General features: G+C 34.6%; 1 protein-coding gene across 1 annotated transcript; it reads right to left on the bottom strand.

Annotated features, from left to right (window-relative positions):
- Positions 1 to 12,678: 12,678 nt before the first annotated feature.
- On the bottom strand, positions 12,679 to 15,126 carry LOC126588900 (xyloglucan endotransglucosylase/hydrolase protein 31-like). The gene is made up of 4 exons (XM_050254050.1): positions 14,833 to 15,126; positions 14,481 to 14,581; positions 14,007 to 14,224; positions 12,679 to 13,350 (listed from the first exon to the last, which is right to left on the bottom strand). The coding sequence occupies exons 1-4, from the start codon at positions 15,029 to 15,031 to the stop codon at positions 12,990 to 12,992; spliced, it is 879 nt and encodes a 292-aa protein (XP_050110007.1). The 5' UTR covers positions 15,032 to 15,126; the 3' UTR covers positions 12,679 to 12,989.
- Positions 15,127 to 27,741: the final 12,615 nt, after the last annotated feature.

The raw sequence follows: 27,741 nt of genomic DNA, 5'->3' as shown, positions 1-27,741 counted from the left end.
AACCAATACATTCAGAAAAACATCATCGTGGATTTCGTAATTATCGATGTCATCGAAATGTGCAAGAATGATGCCCGGGAAGAGACAACACTTCAATTGTTAGAAATTTTTATTCATAATCGACATCACAAACTAAACTAACTTTTCTCGGTCGACAAGTGAGGAAGAATGCTATAGTTAAAAAGTTGCTAACAAATTGCCGATAAAAATCGACAAGGCCAATAATATTTTGTATTTCACAATAATATGTGGGAATGTCACACTTTGTTTAGCCACAACCTTTTGGGGAAAAGAAAAGAATGTCGTATGTTGAGATCATGTCTCCTAAGAAAAGTACTAATGTAAACAAAGCTAATATTTGAGGAATTTGGAATAAAGCTGATTGTCGGTGTTTAGAAAATTTGATCGCATTGCTGGGGTAGTTAAGAAAGTCGTCGGTAAGACTACAACGAATTTGCCAGGCTATGGAAGAAAACTCGGGCTCCAAAAGTTGGCCGGAGAAACAATCAATTCGAAGTATAGGCTAACGGTTTTAATTGTCACCCGATTGAGTTTCTAAAATCTAGGCACGAACCTAAGGTTCAATCTTTCGCCTTCGCTGATAGGTTTGAGGTTCCCTAGATAAAGCGTTTGATTGGGTAAATTCCTAATCAATAAGATTTTACAACTAAATTTTCTCAGAGTTGAAGGAGTCGTTCAACATGTTGTAAGGAGAATTTGTGTAGTACTAGAAAGTGGATCGATGGTGTATTATAATTCCCGCTTTAGTGGTATCCCATGTAATTTTAAGAAATGATGCCAAAGATATACGTTCTGAAATGTATCATACTACTTCCTTTCACAACGCCACGTACTAAAGACCTTCACAACTTCCTCAATACTCATCTTGCTATTATAGTGGGAATTTAAGAAATTCTACAATTCTAATATTTGCCTGTGGGAGTGATCAGAAAAATGGTTGGCCGAAGAGGTTTTGGTTACCTAAATGGGTAATATGGTTAAAACGTTTACGAGTTTACTGTCCTCCTACAAGGCTTGATCCTAAGTTTCCACAATTTAATTTCTTTGGCTCAATTAGCCATTGTTAATTAGTCTATCAGTCGCGCCGCTAATTAATGCATTTATGATATTTTGATATTGTTCGTTACCATGAAACTGTGAACCGGTGTTCTGGCACAAATGTATCATTCCCAGATATTAGCATGTGTTCGGTATCAGAAATCATACCATCTGAATACTAGTTGATAGCTTATGGATATCAAACAACATCGTCAATGAGTAACGCTAACGTAGGCTGATTACAGGTTAGAGGCCACTCGGGTGGATTGTTTCAGATAATTGGTAAAGAACTGATCTTGTGAGTTGGTTTCGTTGATTCAAGAGGAAATTGATTACTGCTTTTGGGATTTTTGCTAACCGAAGGTATAACAACTCGTATTCTTATGCCTATACTCATCGAAAGGCCGAGTACAGCATCAAAAAGAATTCTAGGAACTAGTGTTAGTTGAAATGTCCTAAGGCTGGGAAAAGGAATTTGTTAATAACCTACTTGAGAACTGACTTAAAGAGATTTGATCTTCCTCCTGAAGATCCGGAATTATAGTTACTACCCTTGAGAAGATTAGTGCCATCGAGGACCAAAAGTGATTGTCCCCCAGATGTTCTTCGGTCAAGTGCTACTACTTTAGCACCACATTGACTTGGAGGCATTTCTGGGAATTTCGTCAGAAAAAAAAACTTCATAGGAATTCGAATAGGTGCTATTCTAACAGGTACTGTCAAGAATCAAAACTATTTCTGGTTTCCTACCTCAAAAGGGTTGGTAATGATAACTAAGATAATAGTTGTGGGATCAATGAGTAAAATCTCTGGTGGTGTTTACAGATACATTAGCCCTGCTTCAGGGCCATCAACTCATTCTAAATCGGGATTATTCTTGGTAGGTAGGTTCTTTGTTTAAGTCTAGAGGTAGTCGCCAAAATGTTCTTCTAGAATATCGATAAGTCATCTAAGTCACTCAAAACTTAGAAAAAGCTAACACATTTTTTTATGCTCGACGAGGTTGCAAGATTCGACATTTAGGTTCAAGAACCAAGAATGCCTACATCACGCGTGCGATGAACACAATACTGCCCAAAATTATGCTCTGCGAGCATTTTCGTCAAGTCACTCTTTTAAAATTTATAAAATCGTAAAATTAAGGACGGGTTGTTACAATTATCCCATATTTAAAAAGAAAAATATTTTCTTTTTAAAACGTTAACGTTCATAGGTTAAATTGTTAGTCGTTAGCAGAGAGATGATATGTGGGGATCCAAATCGCACAAAGGTGCGTAGGCATGATTGCTTCCACTAGTTTTGTAAAACAATACCTACAAGAAATACACTTGTAAGGAATGCACAATAAAAATTTTGGAGTGCCAAGAATAATGCTCAAATATATATGTGACATTTAATCAGCACAACGTCACAATGACGATGTACAAGTAATCTAAGTTGTTCTTTTGGTCAAAAGTATTGCACTAGTACATAAAATTGTTTTTTCGACGAAATCCCATTCATCGCGCAAAGAGAAATTTCGTCATGTAAAGGTTTAGGTAATGAAAACTTCGTTGCCCCTATGTACTCGTCAAAGTTTGAGAGACAAACATTTGAGCGAAAAAACCAAAACTTCCTCGCGCAAAAAAATTTGCCCTACGAAAGTGGGTTACAAAGGATTTTTTCATGCTAAGATTTAAGAGATGAAGCAGTTTCGTCGCAACAACATTAAAGCCGCGACAGGATTTCATCGCGTTAAGGCTTAGGCGAAGACTTCCCTTTGTACAAAATCTTTTGGGCGAGCAAAGTTGTTGTCGGGTAAATCAATACGCAATAAGCTTTGCCCAATCGTATTTGTTTTTTGAGTATTTTTTAGTTTTATCATTTATAAATATTTTGTTGCACATAACGGAAGATGTGATAATGTTAAATTTTGGGTGATGACATATTTTAGTCATGCAAATGTATTTTTTAATTTTTTTATTTAAGTTTTTAGTGATTAAATTTTTTATTATCTTGCATATTTTAATTAATTTAATGTTTTTTGGTATTTAAAACACAAAAAGAATAATTAATTTAATTATTTCTAATATTGTATATTTCTTATATTGTATTTAGAAATGTGCACGCAAGCAAAAAAAAATGTTCAAAACCAAATATAAAATTCTACAAAAAAAATCGGCGTAACCTCCCCTAAAAATTTAAAATTTCTCATAAACTACAAACTTTGATATACATATTGTCCAAAACCAACTAAGATATACAACAACAAAGTAAGTAAAATAATCAACTTTTATTTTAGTTTTGCAATCAAACTTTGTAACAAAAAATAGTTGTAAATTTCAAAAGTTGGTTCCCTGTCTGTGATGCTTATCCGTCACATGTTACAATCGCTGCACTATCGGATGCCTAGTCATTTGGAGAAATAATTGAAGTAGTAGCATAATTGTATGAAAATTACCAAGCAAGACACCTAAGAAATTTCAATAAATTCGCAAACCCACCAAATATGAGACACAATTAAACAATGAAAAAGTAAATATAATAACTCAAAAAATTGTGTTCATAATTAGGAGACATAGAGACTTACTGTGGATATATTCGATCAACGACAGTGAGAGTAGAAAAAAGGATAGAAGGAAGTTTCGAAGCTTTTTTTTTGGGGGGGGGGGGGTGTTGGGAATTGAGGAAGAAGATGAGGAAGACAAATAATTAAGAGAGAATGATGAGAATCTGGAATTTTAACCTGGAGTCGAGAACCTTTGCTCAATGAAGACCTTTGTCTCCCAAAGTTCCATCTTCGTCACTCCTTTGATTTTCTACCATTGTTATCGCACCTAACTTTCTGATACTTTGCACAACGAAGTTTGAAGGTCATTCGTCGCGCACTTCATCTTGGGCAAGGATTGGTTTCGCCACCCAAGGATTTCGTTTGTTGTGCGAAAAATGTGCCAAATCTTCATTTTACTGCGATTTTTTTTTCTTCAGAGTTGGCGCAACAAATAGATTATGTCGTAGGGCAAACAACTATTGAGCGATAAAATGCTTCGTCCCGCAAAGTTTTGGCTTTTTTTTTTTTTTGCTGTGAACATTTGGTGCAACAAAGTACCTGTTTTGTTGAGCAAAGTAATCTTGGGCGACGAAATATGCTTCGCCACCTTAAGTTTTCTCATGCAAGCAGTTTTTTCTAGTAATGTTGGCTTTGATTTTAAAAGACTAACCAGATTTGGGGAGCTTCATTTTCACAACATTTTCAATATCTCGTACATTCATTTATATTTATTTTTTACCATCAGATTAAATAAAGTAAACAAATTAAAATGACTAAATACTGGTATGGTGCCGAATGGAAACATGGAAGTTCACTTGCATTTATGAAAGTTGAAACAAAAGATTAATTTTCATGAACTTATTCATTACAATCCTCACAAAAATGTTATTACAAAAAGAACTCATTTGCTTCATCACTAACACATCTACCTCCGACTTTGACAAAATATGCAATCTTATAAACCGACATTTATCCAAATATGATCATGAGCGTTTAGTGATTGTTCATCAACAATCTGATATGAACCAAAGAGTTGATTAAAAGTTTTCCTCTTAAATTTTGTGAGTTCGTCGTATTTGGTACTGAAACATTTTCGTCCTACAAAGATTATGAAATTCCATCTACCAAATTTACTATTCATTATCATGTTTTTAATGTCGATGTGTTTTTATTTTTATTTTTTTTTGTGTTTGATTTTGGACTAGATAGATAAACCATAAACCTTGAGTCCATGAGGTCGTAGGTGCAAAAGAAGCCTAATTTTGAGATAGAATGAAGAAATGTGAGCATTTTGTCAAGCGGCATTTTGTTAATGGAAAAGTGAGCTCAGACCATCTTCAACTGAAGAGGTTATAATTTCAAAATTTAACTCCGTATTCATTTATTTACATATACGTATGAGGTGAAGCATTTTTTTTTCTCCAAGGATAAGGGACCTATAATACCCACCCTAACTTTATAGTTTGTTAAACTTTTGTATTTCATTGAAGTTTTTTTCTAAGAGTTTTGAAATTATTTTTTGTATAATCTATTTTGTTCTACTTTTATGAACATTTTTTATGTAAAAAAATTCAAATTTTGAAAAAAAAAATATTGTTGAGAAAATTTATGGGTTAGTGAACAGATGGATGAGTATTTATAGAGTTTTAGTGTTGGATTTCATTTACATTAATTATGGGTTAGTGAACAAACGGATGGATCTTTCTAGAGTTTTGAAGGAGTTTTAGTGCGAGATTTGATCTGAATTAATAATATTATTTTGACTGTTGAATCCAAACTGTTAGAAACTGATGTAGCTGGGCACGCTACACCGGATCACAAATCAAGAGCACTCGCCAGCCATTGAATGGCAACGACTCTATCATCAGGGCCAAGGAGCAATGAGATTCGTGCTGTCGCCTGCATCCAATCTCTCTCTCCTGCTGCTTCTGGTCTGCAGGGCTCGTTCATGCCCCCCTCTTCACATGCCGAAGCTTGTGGCTTGGGACTATGATCCACCTGGGGTGGGGAGAGAACCCAAATTCCCTCCCCCAATCATAAAATTCCATTTTTCTCACGTCCGAAATATATACCTTGGAGAGGTTATGGGCCCAAAATTTGGATGTTTTTGTTTCCCACCCTCCGGGTTGGCGCCAGCCGGACTCTCAAAATGCAATCTTTATTATCCTTCTCGACGATAACACCCTCAAGTGACAAGTCCTAAAAATTGCAATTCTATGTAAACTAATTTTTTAGACTATTATAGTGTCGATAATGTATTAATATTGTATCCAATAACCTATTAATACCGTGATGAAAATATATTAAAGTTGTGACTATAACACATTTAACTTATAAGATATTTTCATTAAGAGGGCTCTTAAAAAGCTATATCTAAGAGTGGCTATTTTTAGTTGGTGGTTTGTGACATGGCCACATAGCCCAATTTCCCTTCGTTAAATGGGCAAACCACCCCGCTTCCCCTCCCCCCAAAAAAAAAGTACATGGAGGTTTCAATAAATTTCGAAAAAATGGCTGACCCAGATTCAAGAACCGAAACCCAATTGCCACCCGACGAATCGAGCCAGTTTCAAACGAATTTTTCTGGCGCAGTTGGACATGAAAAACCCTATACAAAAAGGATCGGGTATGAACTTACCAAAACATTGTAATTAAGATTTCAAGAGGGCATGGCAAATTGGCAATCTCTATTGAAAAAAAAGGGAATGGCTAGGAAAGGTTACAAGTTTATAAATTGCAGTTATAACATGTGTAAAAGTTAAAGGCCTTCGACACTAGCTAGTCCACAAAATTTTACCTTTGAAAAACTTGGTGAAAAATGAATGAAACCCTAATTTTCTCATAAGGGAAGCCCTTAAACAAGCTAGAAATAAGTCAAAAACAACATCCAACCCAACATTGATAAGACAGACATGCATATTTCACATTGACAGATACCATGATACTAATCCATGTAACTAAACATAAACAAGCCTTGACAGAAGTAAGTTCATCAACATTCATACGACATAGACAACTACTTCATTACGTAAAACAGACACCATGCACGAAATCGAAATAAGCAAGAAACGCTTAAGCTAATAGTAGTCGATGCGATTCTTGTTGTTGTTGCAGTGGGACTTGGATGATGAAGATCCAGTCTTGTTTGGATAAACAGATTCCTTGAACTTCACCTGGGTCTGGTACTCGGTGGTAAACCCTAGCTCCTTGTCCACATATTTTTCGGTAGAGGTGAACTTAGCCTCTTGCTTGTAGCCCAACCGACCAGTGCTCTTGTCCACGAACTGTTCAGCCTTGTAATTTTCATTGTAATGGCTTGAGACTCCACCATATTCATCTTTGTACGAAGATCGAGCTTTGCTCTGAACTTCTCTGGACTCATTGAGCTTTGGTTTGCTCAAGGGCATCACTTTAAGGTAGCCAATCGTGCTACTGTTTGCATACTCAGACTGCTTTGTATTGTTCTTCTTCGTCATTCTGTTAATTCAAAGAAATTATGTATAACTTTTTAGCTTTGAGACAGGGTTTTAATTGCTCCAGGCCTCCCCATTTATAAATACACCGCAATTTAATTTTAATTGAATTTTTGTTTGTACTGATGAACTGATCGATGACGGCATGGCCAGTATATTGCATCACCATCTTCAGGCTACTGCATGAATAGTCACATCGCTTAGATTACTTAGGCATCACATCGGCATGGTCAGCAGATTGCATACTGCATTCTTTTCCAACGATATATAATTACCTCCCACCCAACCCAAAACACCTTTTTTATATGCACGTACCTAGATTAAATTCCACGTTGACTAGAGGATAAAGGTTAAAAGAGTTTATAAAGGATGTGTTATTCACAGACCTTATTTTACTTCTCACACATTTTTTGATAATTTATGTCCATTGATTTTCTTCAATTCATCCGATCTAACAACTGAAAATTAAAAAGGTGTGTGAGAAGTAAAATGAGGTATGTGGATATCACATCCCTTTATAAATAAATTCGACTATTTTTCATGATGTTAATTAGTTTTATAATGAAATCTTAATTTTTTTAAGATTTCGAAGTAGATTGTCTTATGTATAAAACTAAAAGGTCACATGTGCTTTACATCATCTAGTTTTATTGTTCACATGTTATACTTGAAAATTTATAGCATGTGAGAGGCGTGTTGAGAATGAATTCTACATTGATATAATGAAAGACCATGTATGAGTTTATTAGTAAATTAGGCTATTTTCAATATTGTCAATTTTATGATGAAACCTCAATTTTCTTCGTTCTCTTCCAACCCAACTCTAAAACACACTTCCTAAATGTGTTTTTTAAAGTTTCATTTCTAACTATAGATCACGATAATCCAATTGTAACAAATGTTATTCTTACCACATATTTATACAATTATTTTTGCTATATTTCTAATAAAAATAGGATCCACATGAGTTGGTGGTCACTACTTCTATTGAAGAGATGTTAAAAATACGTGATGATAAGTGTAGCTTTACTCCCAAAATATGTATTTTTTTCTATAATGCCCTTACTACTTACCCTTCCTTCCTATACTAAGCTAATTTTTTCCTTTTATATTTTTTTTACATTCTAACTAATAACAAAAATTGATCACAAAATTATAATTGTTTTTTGTTTTGGCTTAATTGGATTATTAGTCTCAATGTAATAAGGTAATTGGTGATATGGTAAAAAAAACTAGGATTTAAGCTCCTAGGTAAAGTTTGTTAGGATTTAGTTCCAAAATAAAAAAATTATCTCAACTGTCCGTTAATTATTAGCACATAAACCACACATATTAAGCTAAAACGGAACTCCCCGTTAACTATTAGTAAGTAAAGATAAAAGTGAGGCTAACTTTATCTTTTTCGTCTCATCTGTAAGCCTTTATGTGCTAACAATTAACGGAAAGTTCACGAAATTTTCTATTTTGGGCCTAAATATACTAGCAGACTTCACCACAAAGGTTTAAATCATAATTTTTTTTATATCAAGAGTTATCTTCTAACTATCCTATCATCACGAGAACTAATAATTCAAATAAGTTTTTTTCTTGAAGATTTTTAATTTAAGTCGAATATCATTTATATAACATAAATTTTGGAATTTTATAGGTAATTGTGTGAAGAAGTTAGTACATGTCAGATATATTAAAAGTTTATAAATTGCACGTTACCAAAACTAGAAATATTACTAACTAGGAAACGAAGTTGTACAATGCTAACAAATTAAATAAATAAGAGAATTGATATTGACACTTCATAAATCTTATTTTGCACTTCAAGTGAAATGACTCTACGAATAAATGTTACCTTTATTTTGGTTGATACAATGATTTTGTTGTTTGAAAATTTTCTATTGATTGAATAATTTATTTAAAAAAAAGCCCAAAATTTATGCGTTGAAATTATAGTTGTCAAAAATAAAATTGAGACTTATTTAGTATGTAGGCTAGAGGTAAATAAATGTGTAAAAACTAAAATATCTAAAATACCTTTACATTTAAGAGTTCATTGACGGAAGTGGGTAAAGTGAGATAAAAAGGTTGAAAATGTTAGTTTTAGGTGTTAAAGTGAAACAAAACCAGTTTCAAGGGGTAAAGTGAGACTCAATGACAGTTTCATGGGGCATTTCAACTAATAAGCCTTTTTTTTTTATGATTACACATGTGAGGAGTATATAATGAAATTTTTAGAGTGCTAATAACGGTTCTTATTAATAAAGTATGTTTATAGGGAAAAAATAAATCGTAAAAAATAAAAAGTATAATTAAAGTATAATTTTTTTTGTTCGTATATTATGTTCCAATTATCAAATATGGAATCTGATTAGAGTTTGAAGCTAAAGTAGGTTGCATATGCTGGTAAGAGGAATAGCTTGTGTGACAACAAAATGGTGAAGCTTTCAATTGATATTTTACAAAAATAGCTTTTGAATAGTAATTTATAATATGTATGATTTGGATTAAAAGCACGAAACTCTTAATCGACACAAGCTGTTTTGGAAAGCTATTCCTCTTACTTTTTTTTTATATTTATAATTTCATTGAATCCAACTGCTGATGTCTAATATGATCAAATCCAACTGTATCAAATCTATTCACAGAGTAAAACGTAACATTGTAGTCTGACCGTTAAACTTTGTTAGTTTCTTTTATTTTTATTTTTTATTTTTGGCTTTACGGTGGTTTTGGGAGCAGCCTCTCTATAAATGGGAGTAAGGCTAGCCGACATTCACCTCTCTCAGACTCTGCGTAAAACAGGAGCCTTGTGCACTGGGTACAACCTTTTTTTGACTTTACGGTGGATGTTTCGAGATGGATAGAATGGATCGCGTATTGGATTGGAAAAGCTGAAAAGCTGAATCTACTAAAATCGTATAAATTTTTCAGGAGGTTCAAAAACGTCAAATTAATTCACGAGTTGTCGGATGAAGTTGATTGACAAGTTATATTACATCAGATCTTGAACTGTTAACAATGTTTTCAATGGAATTTATTGGAAGCCCAAAAGGCCCAAAAGAAAACAAGCTAAATCCCCTAAGGCCCAAGCTAGCACGTAATGTGATTGTTTCTCCAGTCCCATTCGATAATTAGCTTTACTCTCATGCATGCATACTGTTTAATCACGAGTTTAGATTTACTAGGATGATTGAAAAAGATATTAGACTTCTGAATCCTTACTCTCATGCATGCATCTCCTTTCTCTTTCCACTTTTTCTTAATCATTTGAATCATTTTTGTACTGTCATCACACTTTCCACATATGTTAACATCAATGTTTCATAAAATAAAGATAAGGCTATGATCAACACTGATATTTTTCATAACTTAACCATCTGCTAATCCAATAGGAGTGGAGTTTTTTTTTTTTTTTTCTATAATCTTGATGTAATTAGAAATGGGACCATATTGATGTAAATCGTAATTTTGTTTCAAATCTCCTATGTGGATTTCTTACACATAAGGTGTATACTCTAAATTATTGGGGGATGGTATCAGTGGCGAAGCCACGTGAAGGCGAGAAGTGGTGGCCGCCCCTCCTCTCGTCGGAAAACACAGCTGGAGCACAGGTTCAGCCCCTCCCCTCGATAGAAAATGCAGCCCCTACGGTCGTTGGAAATCGCCATTGAGAGTGAAGATTCCGCTCCTTCGATCTTCTGAACCCACTGGTATTTGGGGTTGGTGAGCTGCACTGTTGGGGTTTTAATGCTTTCAAGGGAAGAAGACGACCTAATTTTGTTTCAAACCACACAACGTCGTTTGCCTGTTTTTGGTTATTAGCCATAAAACTTGGTTTCTTTTAATGAAACGGTACGGTTTGGCGGTGGGATCCTTTAATTTATTTTTTATTTTTTAATTTTATATTGATGTGGACCTCTTTCCCAACCGGAGTGTGGTTTTAATTGATTATTGTTTCCACCATTTCAATTCTCTTTCCTCTCTTCCATTTGTTTAGACTAAAAGAAAAACAAGAGGTTGATGCTTACTAATAGTCTTTTTTAATTCTTGTTATTTTTCCAGAATTTAAATTATTTCATTTTTTTTTTCAATCCTTGAGAGATGATTACTTTGAGGACTTGTTTCATAATGTATAAAAATTTGTGAGAAAAATAATATTAATGTTCTTAATATGAAAGATTTGCATTTTATACCCAGAAAATCAAAGCATAAAGCTCCAAGACTTGCAAACTTTCATCACTATCGTGTGGACCTCTATTTTCAGGTCCTTCATATGCAACTCAAAGAATTGAATGATTGCTTCAATGAAGTAAACACCGAGTTGCTTCTTTGTAAGGCATGTTTGAACCCGGTGAATAATTTTGCATCTTTTGACCAACAAAAAAAAAAGTTTGTTTCGCTAAATTTCATCCTCAAGATTTAATTGGGATAGATGTTTTTTCTTTTATTGGTAATGGGCCTAGATGTGACATTTTCGTAGCATGAAACTTCATTGGCAACAATTGTAACTTATTTGTATTGATAAATAATGAACGACATTAATATTGTGTACTATTTGAAAGGTAAGCTACATTTCTTTGAACCGTTTACGCTTTTAAATTTCATCCCTCCCCATGAAAATTTCTGGCTTTGCCATTGGATGGTATTTAGGTACAAAAAATAGGAATTAAAATGATTTTGGTTATTGAGTTCTATACATTTAGCAAAATATGAGTATAAAGTCATTTCACTTCTCAACTTTTTCTTGTATTTACTAACACATGGAATCAGAAAAGTGTGAGTTTTTACTTACGGTCCATAATAAAATGCCTAAAAACTATGAATTAGGTCCATTAGGGAGGCCATTGAATCCAATTCTCTTTTCCTTACTTCCCTTATTTTTAAGGTCTCAAATTTCCTCATTCTCGCACTACTATTAGGTAAACATAATTTCGATTATATACAAAGTATTTTTTAGGAGAAAGACTTTTATGGAAAAGGTTCACCCGCACAATAGTGTTTGTTGAGAATGAATCTCACATTGATGTGAAAAGGACCTCGTAAGGTTCATCATCTCATCAATGTGGGATTCATTCTCAACACACCTTCTTACGTGTGATGAATTTTCAAGCCTAACATGTGGATAACACAACTCAAGTGACATGGAGCGTGTGTGGCCGTTAAGCTTCACACGTGACAACCTGCTCTGTAATCATGGAAAAAAAAATTCACTGGAATTGTTTAGGAAAAGATTTGTATTTAATTTCTAATTCCTTTTTTTATTGTGAGCCTTAATAGGTTAGAGATTTGCTATGAGAATGCTCCCGTATATATTGTGGTATTCAGATCAATGAAATTCATTCATTCTCAATAATGTTCTAGTCCAATAATACAAATATTATTTGTAAATCTTTTAATTCTCAATTCTCAATTATCATTACATAATATATATTATTGAACCGAAATGTCACCATGCCTTCCGTATAAATTGCTCCTTTTGAGGTTCAATGGTAATTCATTAAGACAGTGAGCGGTTAAAAAGATCCAAAGACAATTGTCCCAACTCACAAGGGAGCAACTGTTTGATCCTTTTGCATGCAAAGTGGCATAAATCACAACCATGCCGCTCTGTCGACCAACAAAAAACAGAATAATGCTTTCACTAACAGATAAATATTTTGGTACATTCATGAAATACTCCAAATTCAGAGGGCCTTGGATGCTCAACTACTCTTTCACAAGGTGGGATCCATCTCAAGGGAGGCCCTCTAACAATTTCCAAACCAACTGTTTATAACTGAAAACGACAACAATTCAATTAACTTGTGTGGTACCATATGCAGCCAGAAGGAGCCATTCTTCCTCACACATGTGCACATTTTTCCCTTTGTGCTTATGATCTACTGGTAAAAAAGAATGGCTCCTTACAGGCTTAAGCGAAAGCCGAGCTAATCTCAGCATTCGGGTGTTAGTGTATGGTCTCTCTTTGGATCATAGCAATAGTCATAGACCAAGTAGTTCCGCTGCACCCACTCCATGGCCGAGTACTGCTGCTGACTAAGCCCCGATGAGCCGGACGGTGAGGCGGAGGGCGGTCGGCATGACGTAGGGCTATCGGATTTACACCCACCAAGTTTGAAATTGTTGTACTTGCCAATAAATGGTTGGTACTTGTAGTCGGCTTTGTATTTTCCATCCTCTGTGGCCCATGATGATGCATCCCATATCGATGCATATGCCCACATCGGCCTCAATGGAAATGTGGCATAACTCTCTCTCTGGTACCTTCTTATGGGCACATCATCCACCAGGAATCTGCAAATTAATTACATCATATAAATATCTATAAAACATATTTATATCAAATGAGATTCTATGCCGCCTCAAAGTTTAATATTGATTCTCGTACTATATGTATCAAACAATTTAGATTTGATGTAACAAACTCAATGAATATGAAAGATTTTAAGCCAAAAGGAAAACAAAAAGGTAATGCTAGGGAGACTATATAAATTTGTAGATTAAATTTTGCAAACTAAATGACATGGAAATTGATGATTGAATTATTACTTAAGTATTAATTAACATGCTTATTTCTATTGGTGACGCATCATTTAGTTTACAAATTTAGTCTACAAATTAGTCTATCTAGTATTACCCAAAACAAAAACAAGAATGTAAAGGGGGCCGAGTTTGATAATCATTTAGTTTAGTTTTACCTTTTGTGCATGAAATGTAAAAAAAATTATTAAATGCAAAAATGCATGATACAGAAAAAGAAAACTGAAAACAAAAAAATCAAATAGTTATCGGAGGAAATAATTGTGGTTCACAGATTCCCCTACTAAACTATAGTGGACAAGACACTGGATAGTTTGGCTTGATGTTTACCATACCTAAAAACACATGTGACATGCATGCACAAAGGTACAAGATTCAAGAATTTTGTGGCACTACTCTATTATACTCACATGATCTCAGTAGGGTTCCATACTATAGCGTAGTTGTGAAAGTCCTGTGTTGGATCAAACCAGAGATGAAATCTCTTCTCTCTTCCAATGATGTTTCCATCTCCACTTCCTCTCATGTACACATTGGTTTGCAGAGTATAGGGCTTACCAGGAGTTGTACCAAGGAACTCAATATCGATTTCATCATGGTTCCCCGGATGTTCTTCGTTGTTAGAGAGCTATTAAAACAATTAAAAAAGTTACTTAAACTCAATTTTCACTTTTGTATTCAATCTAAGAATTTAACAATCCAATATTAACTTGTGCTCGAGAAGTGATATCGATACACCCATTTCCTCCTCTGCATACATATTTATTCTACCCTTCGAATAGTATAAATGAGAGAAAGTAAGTGACAGATATAAATAAGGATGCACAGAAGGGAAAAAATGTGTAGAAATCGTTTTGAACTTATGCAAGCAACGTCTCACATACATAGAATGAAGTAATTACTCCAGCAGTGTAACCAGGTTGGAGCTTAACGGCTGCACCAAAATATCCAGAACGGTACGGATGAAGTGACTTGAACCCACTTCCTGAAATATGTCAAAAATGTAGCAGAGGATAAAACAATCTGAGAAAATAAGCACAGAAAACACTTAACTGAAGTACAAAAAAGCAAGAAAATATGCTGAAAATAAAATAAAAATTGAGGTATGAAGTGAAATCTTCTAATTTGATGAGAAGCCAAACCAAAACTCAAAGGCACTTGATGAAAGTATAAAAAAGCATGAAGCTTTGCTGAAAAACTAATGAGAAATGAAGTGAATCTTGCAAGGTTGAGTACCTGAGCTAGTGTCAAGCCAGAGTGTTAAAGTACCATGGTCTAAATTTTGATGTTGAGGACCCCAAAGGGTTCTAAAACCCTGATAAAACCCTAGAGTGCTAATTTTAGAACTAGGGTTATAGCCAGGTGAGGGGGGACCCTGAGCAATACTTGAAGAAATCATTAGGAAGAGAAGGATTAGGAAGATGAGAGGAGCCATGAAGATTGAATTGAGAAAAGGATAGAAGGAAATGCAGCAAAAAACAGAGGGGTGGGGTAAGAGAATTTTGAAGTTATGTAGGCATATGAAATGAGTATGGGATTACATTTGGGTATATATAGAGTGATCTATAGGGTCCACATTGCAAAGGTGATAAGTTGGTTGATGGGGAAGTTATGCATGTAGATAAAAAGTATACACAAAAGGATAAAACAATAAAGATAATAAAAGAAAAGAGGGTAAATTGATATTTGACTCCTGAACTATTATTCCAATAAAAATTGACGCCATAAACTTTTTTTTTTTTTTTTTTTTTTTTTTTTGTAAATTAACCCTGAACTAATTGAAATTAGCCAATTAACCTCTTGCCGTCAGATTCTATGAAATTTGATCCATTTTGCCATCAAATACTTTTTTTTTTTGTAAATTAACCCTGAACTAATTGAAATCAGCCAATCAACCTCTCGCCGTCAAATTCTATGAAATTTGATCCACTTTGCCGTCAAATACTAACAAAACTTTACCCTTAAGAATGAATCACAAGTTGGTCACGTGCTAGTATTTGATGGCAAGGTAGATGAAATTTCATCGAATCTGACAATGAGAGGTTAATTGGCTAATTTCAAATAGTTCAGGAGGTTAATTTATCAAAAAAGAGAGTTCAAGGGGTCAATTCAACTAGAGTAATAATTTAAGAGGTCAAACGACAATTTACTCAAGAAAAAAAATAGTTCAACTTGTGGGATAGGGTTTTTGACCTTTCTCTCCTTTTCCCTCAAATAGATGTAATTATAAAAACTTCCATATGTGTCAGAAAATATTGTTAGTTGTAAGTTATTGTTGTTCACTGAGAGAAGTAAAAATTAACTGTTTAATTTGTTTGCTTCATGACAGGACTTATAATTATGTCATAGATTTCGGAGAGAAATATCCCAAAATAGCTTAAAGCTTGGACATGTATATATGTACATTCTTTGTGATCCTGACCAAGTATGATGGAGCTTTGTGGATGTGCATAAAAGGTGAAAGAGTGGGAAGTTATGCATCCCCGTGCTTTGAAACTACACATTTTCAGGAAAAATGTATCGGGCAAGTTTACCTATTGAAATCTTGTTCGATCTTAGTTTTTGGTTTAAAACCAATATTCTTTTGTCTTGAGGTCTCCAAAAATGGATAAGACTTGGTTCATTCATTTGGAAGTAAGAGTTTTTACGTTTCTCTCAATTACAGTTTGATGACATGCATCAAAAAGAAAACTTTTTGAGGTAGGAAATTCTTGTTTTGCGAAAAGAGCCAAGTAATTTCTTCAAAAACTTTACTTGGATATTACATTCTGCAAAAGAAATGAAATATTTTTTAGCTTAATTAGTTAACAATTATTCCATAGTAAGGATGTGTATCAATATTTATTTGTATAAAAAGACAAAGAAGTTGGCTTTATAAGCCCTCTTGCAAACCCACCAACAAAAAATAAACACTAATCTGCACTAGCCATCTTTGTCCAAAATATCTCTAACTTTATTGGGCATGCATATGTATGTATGTATATATGTGTGTGTGCGGGCGCGCGCGTGCTCGTAGGTCATGTTTTCTATTTACATTGACATGATGTTGATGTGGCCAAACATTGGATACCGGAAAAGTGGCTATAGGTTTCGGAAAAGGATCTTCGTCGGATCATTTTTCTGGGGTTTTAGAGATCTTATGATCTTGACCGTTCATCGTATATCGTGCGTCAGAAATTATTTTAAAATGTAATATAAATAGTATCTAATGAAAACTAACCGCATGATGTACGATGAACGGTTACGATCACAGGATCCTTAGAATTCTTAGAAAAATTATCCGGAAAGGATCCTTTTCCATAAGTTTTCTATCTTCAAATCAATGTTTAGGTGATATGATCTTTAATTAGTGTTATTTTCAATAAACGTCGAAGTTGTGTAAGTTTCAATAAGCAAGTGAAGTAATCACTTTTATAATTTTAGAGAACCTACTCTAAACCCCTAAACCCGATATATATAGACACACACACACACACACATACACACACAACTAAATGTCATTATATATTGGTGCGATGGACTTTTGGAGAGCTTGCAGAGGTCAAAGCAGTTCATAAATCGTGGAAGTAGGTACTCCAATTCGGTATTTGATGAACAACCTGCGCTTTACAAGTGGACTTGACCAACTGCCACATCTCAGATATGTAACTTCCTTTGACTTCAAAGTTTATTCTGGAACAAAAACGTTGAAAATCAAATTGTTCGGTTGAATATTGCGTGGATAAACAGAAAAAACACCACGGGTCGACTCTTTTTGCGTCAAATAGGGGTCATGCAGCATGGTAAGTTAACTACCAAGAAACTATACTTACTAGAGAACAAAACTTAATATAATTATCGTTATGTAGACACAAAGCAAGAAAATTGTATACCATACAATGACCCTAATTACTGCAGCTTAACAACGAATTACAAGTTAAAATAACAAACACGTATTTTAAAAAAAGCACTAAAATGACAATTATTAGACTTGATCAGTCCATCTATAGGCCGTTGGTTGGAGACAACAAAGATACTAACGCTCTGGCGCATAGATTGGCCAAGTTAGCCTTCTATTTTGATTTAAATATCTTTTGGGTTTGAGAACCCCCAAATTTAATCCGTGATTCTTTATCAGTTGATTGTGTACTCATTAATCATCAATAAAATGCTATCGTTTCGGTTAAAAAAAAAACGGTTTGAATTATCTAGCTACAATGTGGTTGGTCCCACAAATCACAAATAATTTTTTTTAGGGATTGAAGCTCGCTACAATATGTTAAAACAACAATAAAAATAAAATCGTAGAGGGTAAATAGTAAAAACTATGTAACTCATGTACATTCATGCAGACATGTGGCATTACAGTCCTACTCTCCTAAGGTCTTTATTTTGAGGACTTGTAAAATTCAAATGCATATTACCCACAATATTATATAGTTTAGATCTAAAAACTTAAAATATTTGACTACCTAATAAAGCAAAACTAAATTAAATTCTATGAATCATAGAAAACTCATTTTCTTGTTTTGCTTTATTAAAGGGAATTGTTATTGACACTCCAAAAATCTCATTTTGCATATATAGCCGAAAAGCATAATCTAAACTAATATAATCTTGTAACTAATATGCATTTAGTCCTAAAAAATCGTCAAAATGAAGATCTTAAAAGAGCAGCACTCTGTGGCATAAAATCGTAGAGCCTTGGATCCAGGATTGAAAAGTGGAGTGGGCTGTGAACTTCTAAGCTAATTTTTTTCTCAATCAAATTTTCAGCTTTTTCTCTTTTGTTTTTACTAATTTTACATATATAACCGAAGAAGCATAGGATATGTCATTTCATAACATCTATAATAAGATAAGTCATTACAAATTAAAATGATTACAATAATCTAGACTATTTTTTTTTTTTGATAAACGATATTATCTACACTAAAATGGTAGAAAAGTAAACTAAGCCTCTTTCATATTCTTATTCCGACACTTTAATTTTGAGCCGTAAATCACAACATTAAATCCAATAAATTCAAAAAAGGAAATCAGTTTTGACTATAGCTGCAGCCTTATAGTTGCAGGTCGTCTTCTTCGTTAGGAAAAATATAAGTTTGAACCCCTAATCATATAAATTGCCCCGCTGTCTACTGAAGGCAGCGGCAGCTGAGCATTTGCTAATGGTGAAGAGTGAGAAGACCAACTGGAAGCTGGGGTGGGCTGGAATTGTCTGCACACATAGATTTTTTCTTCTTTGTATCTGTTTTCGGGTGGGGTGTAAGGTCCGTGCCATTGCATGCTACATATATAAGATATATATTTAGGTGGTGTTGATGTTATAATTTTATAGGAGGCAACTATTTTCACAAAGTATCATTTCAATCATTAATTTGGAGCACAGCAACCAGAGCCATGAATATATATTTTTCACATTGATAACTTGCATGAGATTAGACAAATGAAAAGGGTGTGTTTGATTATTTTGGCCTCAGTGACCTACGTGATTGAATGCATGGCCCCAGTTGGCCGACAAATCCAAAGCCTCTTATTATGTACGGTCGATACTCTTTGTTGTAATAAAATTACAGTATAGTCGTCAAAATATATTATCATCTAATTTTTCATAAGCGTAATATTATGTAATGTTCGAAAATAAATTTATTGTGCGACCTTTCGAAACCCTTTGGACTTAGTTTCTCAATTTTAATTCGAAGTTATACAATTTCTTGTGATTTTGGCTGATCATCCGTTTTCAACCTTTTAGCAGCTTGATTAGTTCTACTAGGCTGGGCTGCTCCTTCTATTAATTCCAGTTCCTGCAAATTATTTTCATGTTCTTTAATTAATTGCTTCAGTTTTAATAATTATAGTTTTTTGTAAGAAAAAAAAAACTTACAACATGTCAATTATCAAATTGATGGGAGCCCAAGTTCAATATTGTGTGGAAAAGATTTTGTTTAAGTTTGCTATACTGAATAAAAGATTAATCGTATGTGAGGATATTTCCTGCTGCTTTTGGTGGTCAATTTTCGCCATATATAATCCATCTAACTCGATTTACATCATGAAATCACTTAATCCTTAATTATCCATATTTTTAAGCTGAATGAGTTCTTTGTATTTGAATCGTCATCCGAATCTTCTTTAATTTTATATTCTATATTTAAATATTTTGTTTATTAATATGTTTCTGGAAATCTTTCATTGTAGAAATTATATCAGGATTAGGACAAGATAAGGAGATTTGGCCACCAATACTCTAGTTTTCACTGTAGTGACAGAGAGATGACGGAATGAATTCAAGGGAAATCTTATACCAATCCCAGATAGGTAATTACATAAGTTGAAAAGTACATATAGTGAGGTTCAGTCTCATGGTTTATCTATCTCGGTACAATTTAAAAACATCGTATCAAATATTCTTGGTATTTTTGTATCCTCATACCCTTAGGATGGTTGAATTAGACGGACTCCCCAACTAAATGGATCATGTTGCAGTTCTATTAAATTAGAAATGTAATTGTGTAAATCCTAATATATCTAGATATCCTTATTGGACTCTACTATATCTCTTAGACTAAATATTATCCTATTAGAGTTGTAATGATATAAAACACACCTTACAATTACACATCTCTCTCTTCTCTCTCTATGTGCCACACCCCTCTCTTTTTGTGATAATCATTTTTCAAAAATTCACAATTTTTCAGAACTTTGAATGTGTTGTGATTATGGACTCGTTGGAAGTGTTTTTAAAACAACTGAAAGTGTCTTTAGTGAAAATATTTTTGTAAACAAACATTAGTAAAAATGTCAAGTAAATTCTAAAAAAAAAACACATGAAGTACTTCCTACAAAAAAACACACTTCAAGTGCTTTTGGAACCCAAAAACGTTTTCTAAAAGCGATTTCCATCATTTTAAATACACTTCTAAACGAGCTCTAAGTCCACCATGAAAAATCAAATGCAGAAATTGTCATGGAATTTTCCACACGCCAAATTAACAATCCATTATTTCTTTTAAGAAATCACTAACTTAGAGTCTGTTTGTAGCAAGTTAGAAATTAATGGAAAGAAAATATCTTTCAACTAATATTAACTGTTGTTAAAGAATACAATCACACATCAGAATTTGACAAAAAAAATTTACAATTTATGAATAACTCAACATCTATCGGTCTATTTAAACGGTTAATTAAGATAATATTGATTTGATTAATAGTGGACCATTGACTTGACTCTAAAATCTTGACAAGATTAATGATATAACAGATCCCACAAGATATATGCAAATCACATAAACAATGAGATAGGTCTTTGTATTTTTGCTTCCCCAAACGAACTACCAATTCCACCACGTATTAAAACCAGTTTTGAGCTCTATCATATTAATGTTTAATCCATAATTTGGTTCACTATATTATTTTTTGAGTTGATTTGTGGTCGATTTTTCTTGCTAAATACTTCGCTTTCACGTTATATTTTCTCCAGATTTTGTGATACAACCAGTTTAACATATAAGACCGACTCCGAATCTATAAACACAATATCCTACCTGCCCTATATGTCATATCTTAAATACTACAACTACATGCACACAGTTCACACACAACATATTGTACGGAAATAATGCGTTGGATTTTCCTAATCAAATATGCTGGTCAGCAGTCGCTAGTCAGACATTTCTGCAAGACCAAAATTTTTCTATGGCACTGGAGTGGGAGGACGGGAGGGGCATGTGCTGATGTCTTGCAAACAATCGCTTGCACGAGAAATTAAATTAAGACCAACATAATTTCCACGACGTAGAAAAACTTGCTATATTAAGACCAACATTATGTCTCTTTAATATTTTGAACGAAACTTGGAATAAGACTATAATATAGGAATAATTGAATTTGAAATTATAATACATCACTCAACTAATCGAATAGGGAATGTCCTACCGACAATATATATGCTCAACTGCCGGTGCCCTTCAATACAACGTGGTAGTGGTGGTAACCCCTCGATCGCATTCGAACTTTGTAGGCGCCTGCCTTTCATTTTCATCACACAATATAAATTGGGAAATTTTATTTAAACTCATGCAACATTTTTTTATACTTAGCTTACTCTCTTGTTTGGGCCCGATTTTACATCATCGGCCCAAGCGATCGATGTCGTTGAGTAAGCCTGGTTCTTAATCATCGGATAAGAAAGTTAAGATAATTTGCTATTGTTAAGAGATAATATTATGGTAATGTTTGGACCCGATTTTACAATATCGGCCATCGACCCGAGCAATCTAGGCCATTGAATGAGCAAGATTTTAGGCCGTCGGATGACTCTGAACATTAGGAGGCCGTGATTTTGCACGCACTCAGCCCGTATATTTTAAGCCGTTGGATGAAGGGAACTATATTAGATGTTACTATTTTATTAGTAATTTTAATATGGTGATTTATCTTACGGTTACATCTTGAGAGTCAAACAGTTACATTGCAATAAGGACTTTATGTGGTTACGTGTTGTGCAGCTTGGTTTGTTTGCGGCTTGATCAATGCAGAAAATCAGTACTTATCAGGATTTAGGGATAAGACGGCTGCAAAAGTGGGAGATGTGATTAGATTGAACCTTTTGATAATGCATGGCTTGCCTTTAGTTTGGAAAAGATGGGATAATGCAAGTGAATTGATGCAATTATTTTGCAACTTGCGTTGCATGTATGAATGCATCTGGACAAATAGAGATGACGAATGCACTTGGTAATTAGCAAAGGAGGAACTAAAAGTTATTGTCCATGTGACTAGTGGGAGAGTTCTATTTGAAGTCAGTTTGCCATGCATCAATAGGGCTTCGCACATGTGGACTTCAATGTGGTTGCATAGGCTATTGGAATAATTTCACTTGCCTTTCATTTTCATCACACAATATAAATTGTGAAATTTCATTTAAACCCATGCAACATTTTTCTATACTCAGCTTACTCTCTTGTTTGGACCCGATTTTACACCATCGGCCCAAGCGATCGAGTGTTGGTATATGGTCCAGCTCATGATCAATGTTCTAGATTATTCTAGTAAGCAAGTGAGGTGGCTGGAGCATGCTAGACAATTCTAGCATGTTATTAAGTTGATGGAAGAAGCTAGAGAGTACTAGTTTCCTTGGTTGCAAATGGAAATATCTAGAAGCTACAATTTTGTGGTTAGTGATAGGGATTTTACTACACACGTGAACGGGCTAAAAACTCCTATTATACTTGCAAAAATCACAAAGTTGTTGTAGTATAAACGGATCTCGTAAGGTCGTTTTCCACATGGATTATTAAATAATTCGAAACAAACCAAATTCCAAATAATTATTGTAAAGTAGAAATTGAGATGATTGATTTTATAACCTACCTAAATTAAAAACGAATTTAATTAATAAAAATAAGACAATCTGCAATATTAAAACTAGAAGGAGAAGAAAACAGTTTTGGGAGAAATCAAATTAAGAAAGCACTAGGGTTCCACCATCACCTAGCAATCCTATGAACTTTTACTAATTACTTATGATCTACACATGCCACTTTGAAGGTTAGGTTTTCCTAATTTATATTCTACTTGGAACCTCCAACATAGAACGTATATCTAACTTGCAACCCGTTCGGACGTTCGGATCAAATCTGAACATGAAAGACTCATTATGCTTTATGAAAACCCTTTGAAAAATTATGCAATCTTTAAGACGTGGTGTTCATCCTAAGTGAAATTACAATTATTAATCACAAGAAGCCAGTGTCAATTTCAGGGAACCTTCCAACAAAAATTGCATCAAATTACTTTTCTAAATATCCTAATAGTGATCAAGCATTAAGACAATTAGATAGTTTTTATTCCGGTGATTAACAATTCAAAGTATGCATGCAATCAATCATAAGCAATTAAATAAAAATCACATATTCATGCTAAGGCTCAAGGCTTCGCCCTAGCAAAAGAAATTAGTTACGTATATTCATAATTGAAATCATAGAAAATATTACTAAGAAAATGATTGAAAACACCTTAGAGTAGAAAATCTCCAAAAACCCTAGCAATTCTCTCTGTCTCCAAAGTTGCATTAAAAAAACGTAGAGAAAAACTGTAGATGGCCAAGCAATATATCTGCTAAGCCCCCCACACAAACCCTAAAAACAGGTCTTTTTTCCCCTAGGAAACTAAGAATAATAATCTAATAAAATATGAAACATAACCCTAAAATAAATGGTAAAATTTGCCTAAAATTTGAACAGCCAAAACGTTTTGAACCCATAAGCTGCTCCAAAACTGGCCCAATATAGCTGGATTTAATGTTTGGAATTATCTGAACACTTCTCTAGAAGGCCAAAAATCCATCCGACATCATCTTGGGCTCCAACAACGCAATTTAAGCCCAGAAATGTCATTTTCCAGCACCACGCATCGCTCATTTATTTTATCGTCAGAAAATAACTGCTTGGTGGAAAAATCCCAAATTTTGAAACGATCAAGTTAAGTGACTCACGAACGTCCTCTAACTAGAATTACTCCAAAATTCGTCCATTTGGTCCTATTTTTCTCCAGAGGAACTCGAAAGTCCTATGTTGAAAATACAATTCAAAGTATCAAAATTCTTTCAAAATATTAACCAAAATATACTAAGATTAGGGTAAAATATATAATATAAAATCTACTCATCAGCTAGTCTAGAATTATCTATGCTAGAGGTTTGAAGAATACACTAGAAACTAGTTCTAGTTTGTAGAATGAACTAGAAACTAGTAGAATGTCAAGCCCTCACCTATAAATATGGGTGTGATATTGTAGTGATGTAACCAATTAAGAATCAAGTGTGAGTAGCAAATGATCAAGTCCAAAGCTAGAGTTCTACTCCAAGAGTGAGAGTGAGAGTGTTCCACCACACATTGTGAGTGAAGTTTAGAGTGATAGAAAGTGTGTGTCATACTTTCTTGTATCCATCAAGCCCTGTCTTTGGTTTGGTAAGACTACTCTTGTTGTACTCATCTTTTTCATATAGTGAAGATTGATCATTGTTTCGTGGACGTAGGCTTAAATTGCCGAACCACATAAATTCTTGGTGTCAATTTTCTACTTTACCTTGTGCATTCTCTATCTTGTAGTATCGACATTCCTAACATCGAGGTCGTTGAGTAAGCATGGTTCTTAATCGTCGGATAAGAAAGTTAAGATAATTTGCTATTGTTAAGAGATAATATTATGGTAATATTTAGACCCGATTTTACAATATCGGCTATCAACCCGAGTAATGTAGGCCGTTGAATGAGCAAGATTTTAGGCCGTCGGATGACTCCGAACATTCAGAGGCCGTGATTTTGCACGCACTCGGCCCCGTATATTTAAAGTCATTGGATGAAGGGAACTATATTAGATGTTACTATTTCATTAGTAATTTTAATATGGTGATTTATCTTACGATTACATCTTGAGAGTCAAACAGTTACATTGCAATAAGGACTTTATGTGGTTACGTGTTGTGCAGCTTGGTTTGTTTGCGGCTTGATCAGTGCAGAAAATCAGTACTTATCAGGATTTAGGGATAAGACGGCTGCAAAAGTGGGAGATGTGATTAGATTGAACATTTTGATAATGCATGGCTTGCATTTAGTTTGGAAAAGATGGGATAATGCAAGTGAATTGATGCAATTATTTTGCAACTTGCGTTGCATGTATGAATGCATCTGGACAAATAGAGATGACGAATGCACTTGGTAATTAGCAAAGGAGGAACTAAAAGTTATTTTCCATGTGACTAGTGGGAGAGTTCTATTTGAAGTCAGTTTGCCATGCATCAGTAGGGCTTCGCACACATGGACTTCAATGTGGTTGCATAGGCTATTGGAATAATTTCACTTGCCTTTCATTTTCATCACACAATATTAATTGGGAAATTTTATTTAAACCCATGCAACATTTTTTTATACTTAGCTTACTCTCTTGTTTGGACCTGATTTTACACCATCGGCCCAAGCAATCGAGTGTTGGTATATGGTCCAGCCCATGATCAATGTTCTAGATTATTCTAGTAAGCAAGTGAGGTAGCTAGAGCATGCTAGACAATTCTAGCATGTTATTAAGTTGATGGAAGAAGCTGGAGAGTACTAGCTTCCTTGGTTGCAAATGGAAAGATCTAGAAGCTACAACTTTGTGGGTAGTCTAGAATTATCCATGCTAGAGGTTTGAAGAATACACTAGAAACTAGAAACTAGTTCTAGTTTGTAGAAGGAACTAGAAACTAGTAGAATGCTAAGCCCTCACCTATAAATATGGGTGTGATGTTGTAGTGATGTAACCAATTAAGAACCAAGTGTGAGTAGCAAAGGATCAAGTCCAAAGCTAGAGTTCCACTCCAAGAGTGAGAGTGAGAGTGTTCCACTACACATTGTGAGTGAAGTTTAGAGTGATAGAAAATGTGTGTCATACTTTTTTGTATCCATCAAGCCTTGTCTTTGGCTTGGTAAAACTACTCTTGTTATACTCATCTTTTTCATATAGTGAATATTAATCTTTGTTTCATGGACGTAGGCATAAATTGCCGAACCACATAAATTCTTGGTGTCAATTTTCTACTTTACCTTGTGCATTCTCTATCTTGTAGTATCGACATTCCTAACATCGAGGTCGTTGAGTAAGCATGGTTCTTAATCGTCGGATAAGAAAGTTAAGATAATTTGCTATTGTTAAGAGATAATATTATGGTAATGTTTAGACCCGATTTTACAATATCGGCCATCGACCCGAGCAATCTAGGTCGTTGAATGAGCAAGATTTTAGGCCGTCGGATGACTCCGAACATTAGGAGGCCGTGATTTTGCACTCACTCGGCCCGTATATTTAAAGCCGTTGGATGAAGGGAACTATATTAGATGTTACTATTTTATTAGTAATTTTAATATGGTGATTTATCTTACGGTTACATTGCAATAAGGACTCTATGTGGTTATGTGTTGTGCAGCTTGGTTTGTTTGCGGCTTGATCAATGCAAAAAATCAGTACTTATCAAGATTTAGGGATAAGATGGCAGCAAAAGTGGGAGATGTGATTAGATTGAACCTTTTGATAATGCATGGCTTGCATTTAGTTTGGAAAAGATGGGATAATGCAAGTGAATTGATGCAATTATTTTGCAACTTGCGTTGCATGTATGAATGCATCTGGACAAATAGAGATGACGCATACACTTGGTAATTAGCAAAGGAGGAACTGAAAGTTATTTTCCGTGTGACTAGTGGGAGAGTTCTATTTGAAGTCAGTTTGCCATGCATCAGTAGGGCTTCGCACACGTGGATTTCAATGTGGTTGCATAGGCTATTGGAATAATTTCACCTGGCTTATCTCTAGCTAAGTATTTTAGACTGATGCTAATTGAGTTTCTTATACGAAGAGCACGTGGAAAATTACTTGGCTAAGGGTGGTGAATGTTTATCACGAAAGCGTGTGATAATCATTCTGTAGTGGTTCACATAAGTTATGATGTTGCATCAGGATGGTGAATGTTTCAGTGCCTAAGAGGTCACTCTTATAAATAGAGAAAGAAGTGCATCATTCAAAGGACATCCAATTCAACACACAAAAACTGCCCTACGCAAACCCTCGCTTTATGCAAAACCTCTCGACAACCTTGAGATTTTTATTTTCTTTTTCCGCCAACACATCTTCAGTTTGAATAAACAACACTATAAAGGCAACCGGTGACATCTTCAATTTGGATAAACAACATTGTTGCCATAGAATCAGCCGACCGCGGAGCACCTTCAGTTTGGATAAACAGCACTGCGTCGAGGCCGACTAGTTATCTATCCAAGTCTCGGTCAAGAAGGATTTTCGAATCCTTATTGGCAGAGGTCATCTCATTAGCCTTCTCGGCGAAGTGAGGTGTTACAGGTTACTACATTCAGCATATTGAAAGCCGAATTTGATATTGAACTTCACAGAACTAGTAGCCTTGTCTTCAAGCTCTAGAACGCGAAGGCCGAGATATGTTCCTTCCTCGGCCGCAATCGCAAAATCAAGAAGTCAGCAGCGCGCTCAACGCCACATCAACATATTTTACTCATCGACCGAGCTCGGCCGTCAAGTTGGCACGCTCCGCACACAACCGAAAGACGTAGTTAGCTTTTTAATTACTTGGCATGCGCGCCACGTAGGTTTGGT

The sequence above is a fragment of the Malus sylvestris genome, chromosome 11 (genome assembly GCF_916048215.2).
Source record: "Malus sylvestris chromosome 11, drMalSylv7.2, whole genome shotgun sequence".
NCBI classification, from domain to species: Eukaryota; Viridiplantae; Streptophyta; class Magnoliopsida; order Rosales; family Rosaceae; genus Malus; species Malus sylvestris.
This window is presented reverse-complemented; position numbering and strand designations above follow the sequence as displayed.

Excerpts from the sequence above, each read along its gene's own strand:
- LOC126588900 (XM_050254050.1), bottom strand. The coding sequence starts at position 15,031 with ATGGCTCCTCTCATCTTCCTAATCCTTCTCTTCCTAATGATTTCTTCA. Across the intron at positions 14,582-14,832 it reads CTGGCTTGACACTAGCTCAG|GAAGTGGGTTCAAGTCACTT; the intron begins GTACTCAACCTT and ends GACATATTTCAG. Across the intron at positions 13,351-14,006 it reads TGGAACCCTACTGAGATCAT|ATTCCTGGTGGATGATGTGC; the intron begins GTGAGTATAATA and ends ATTAATTTGCAG.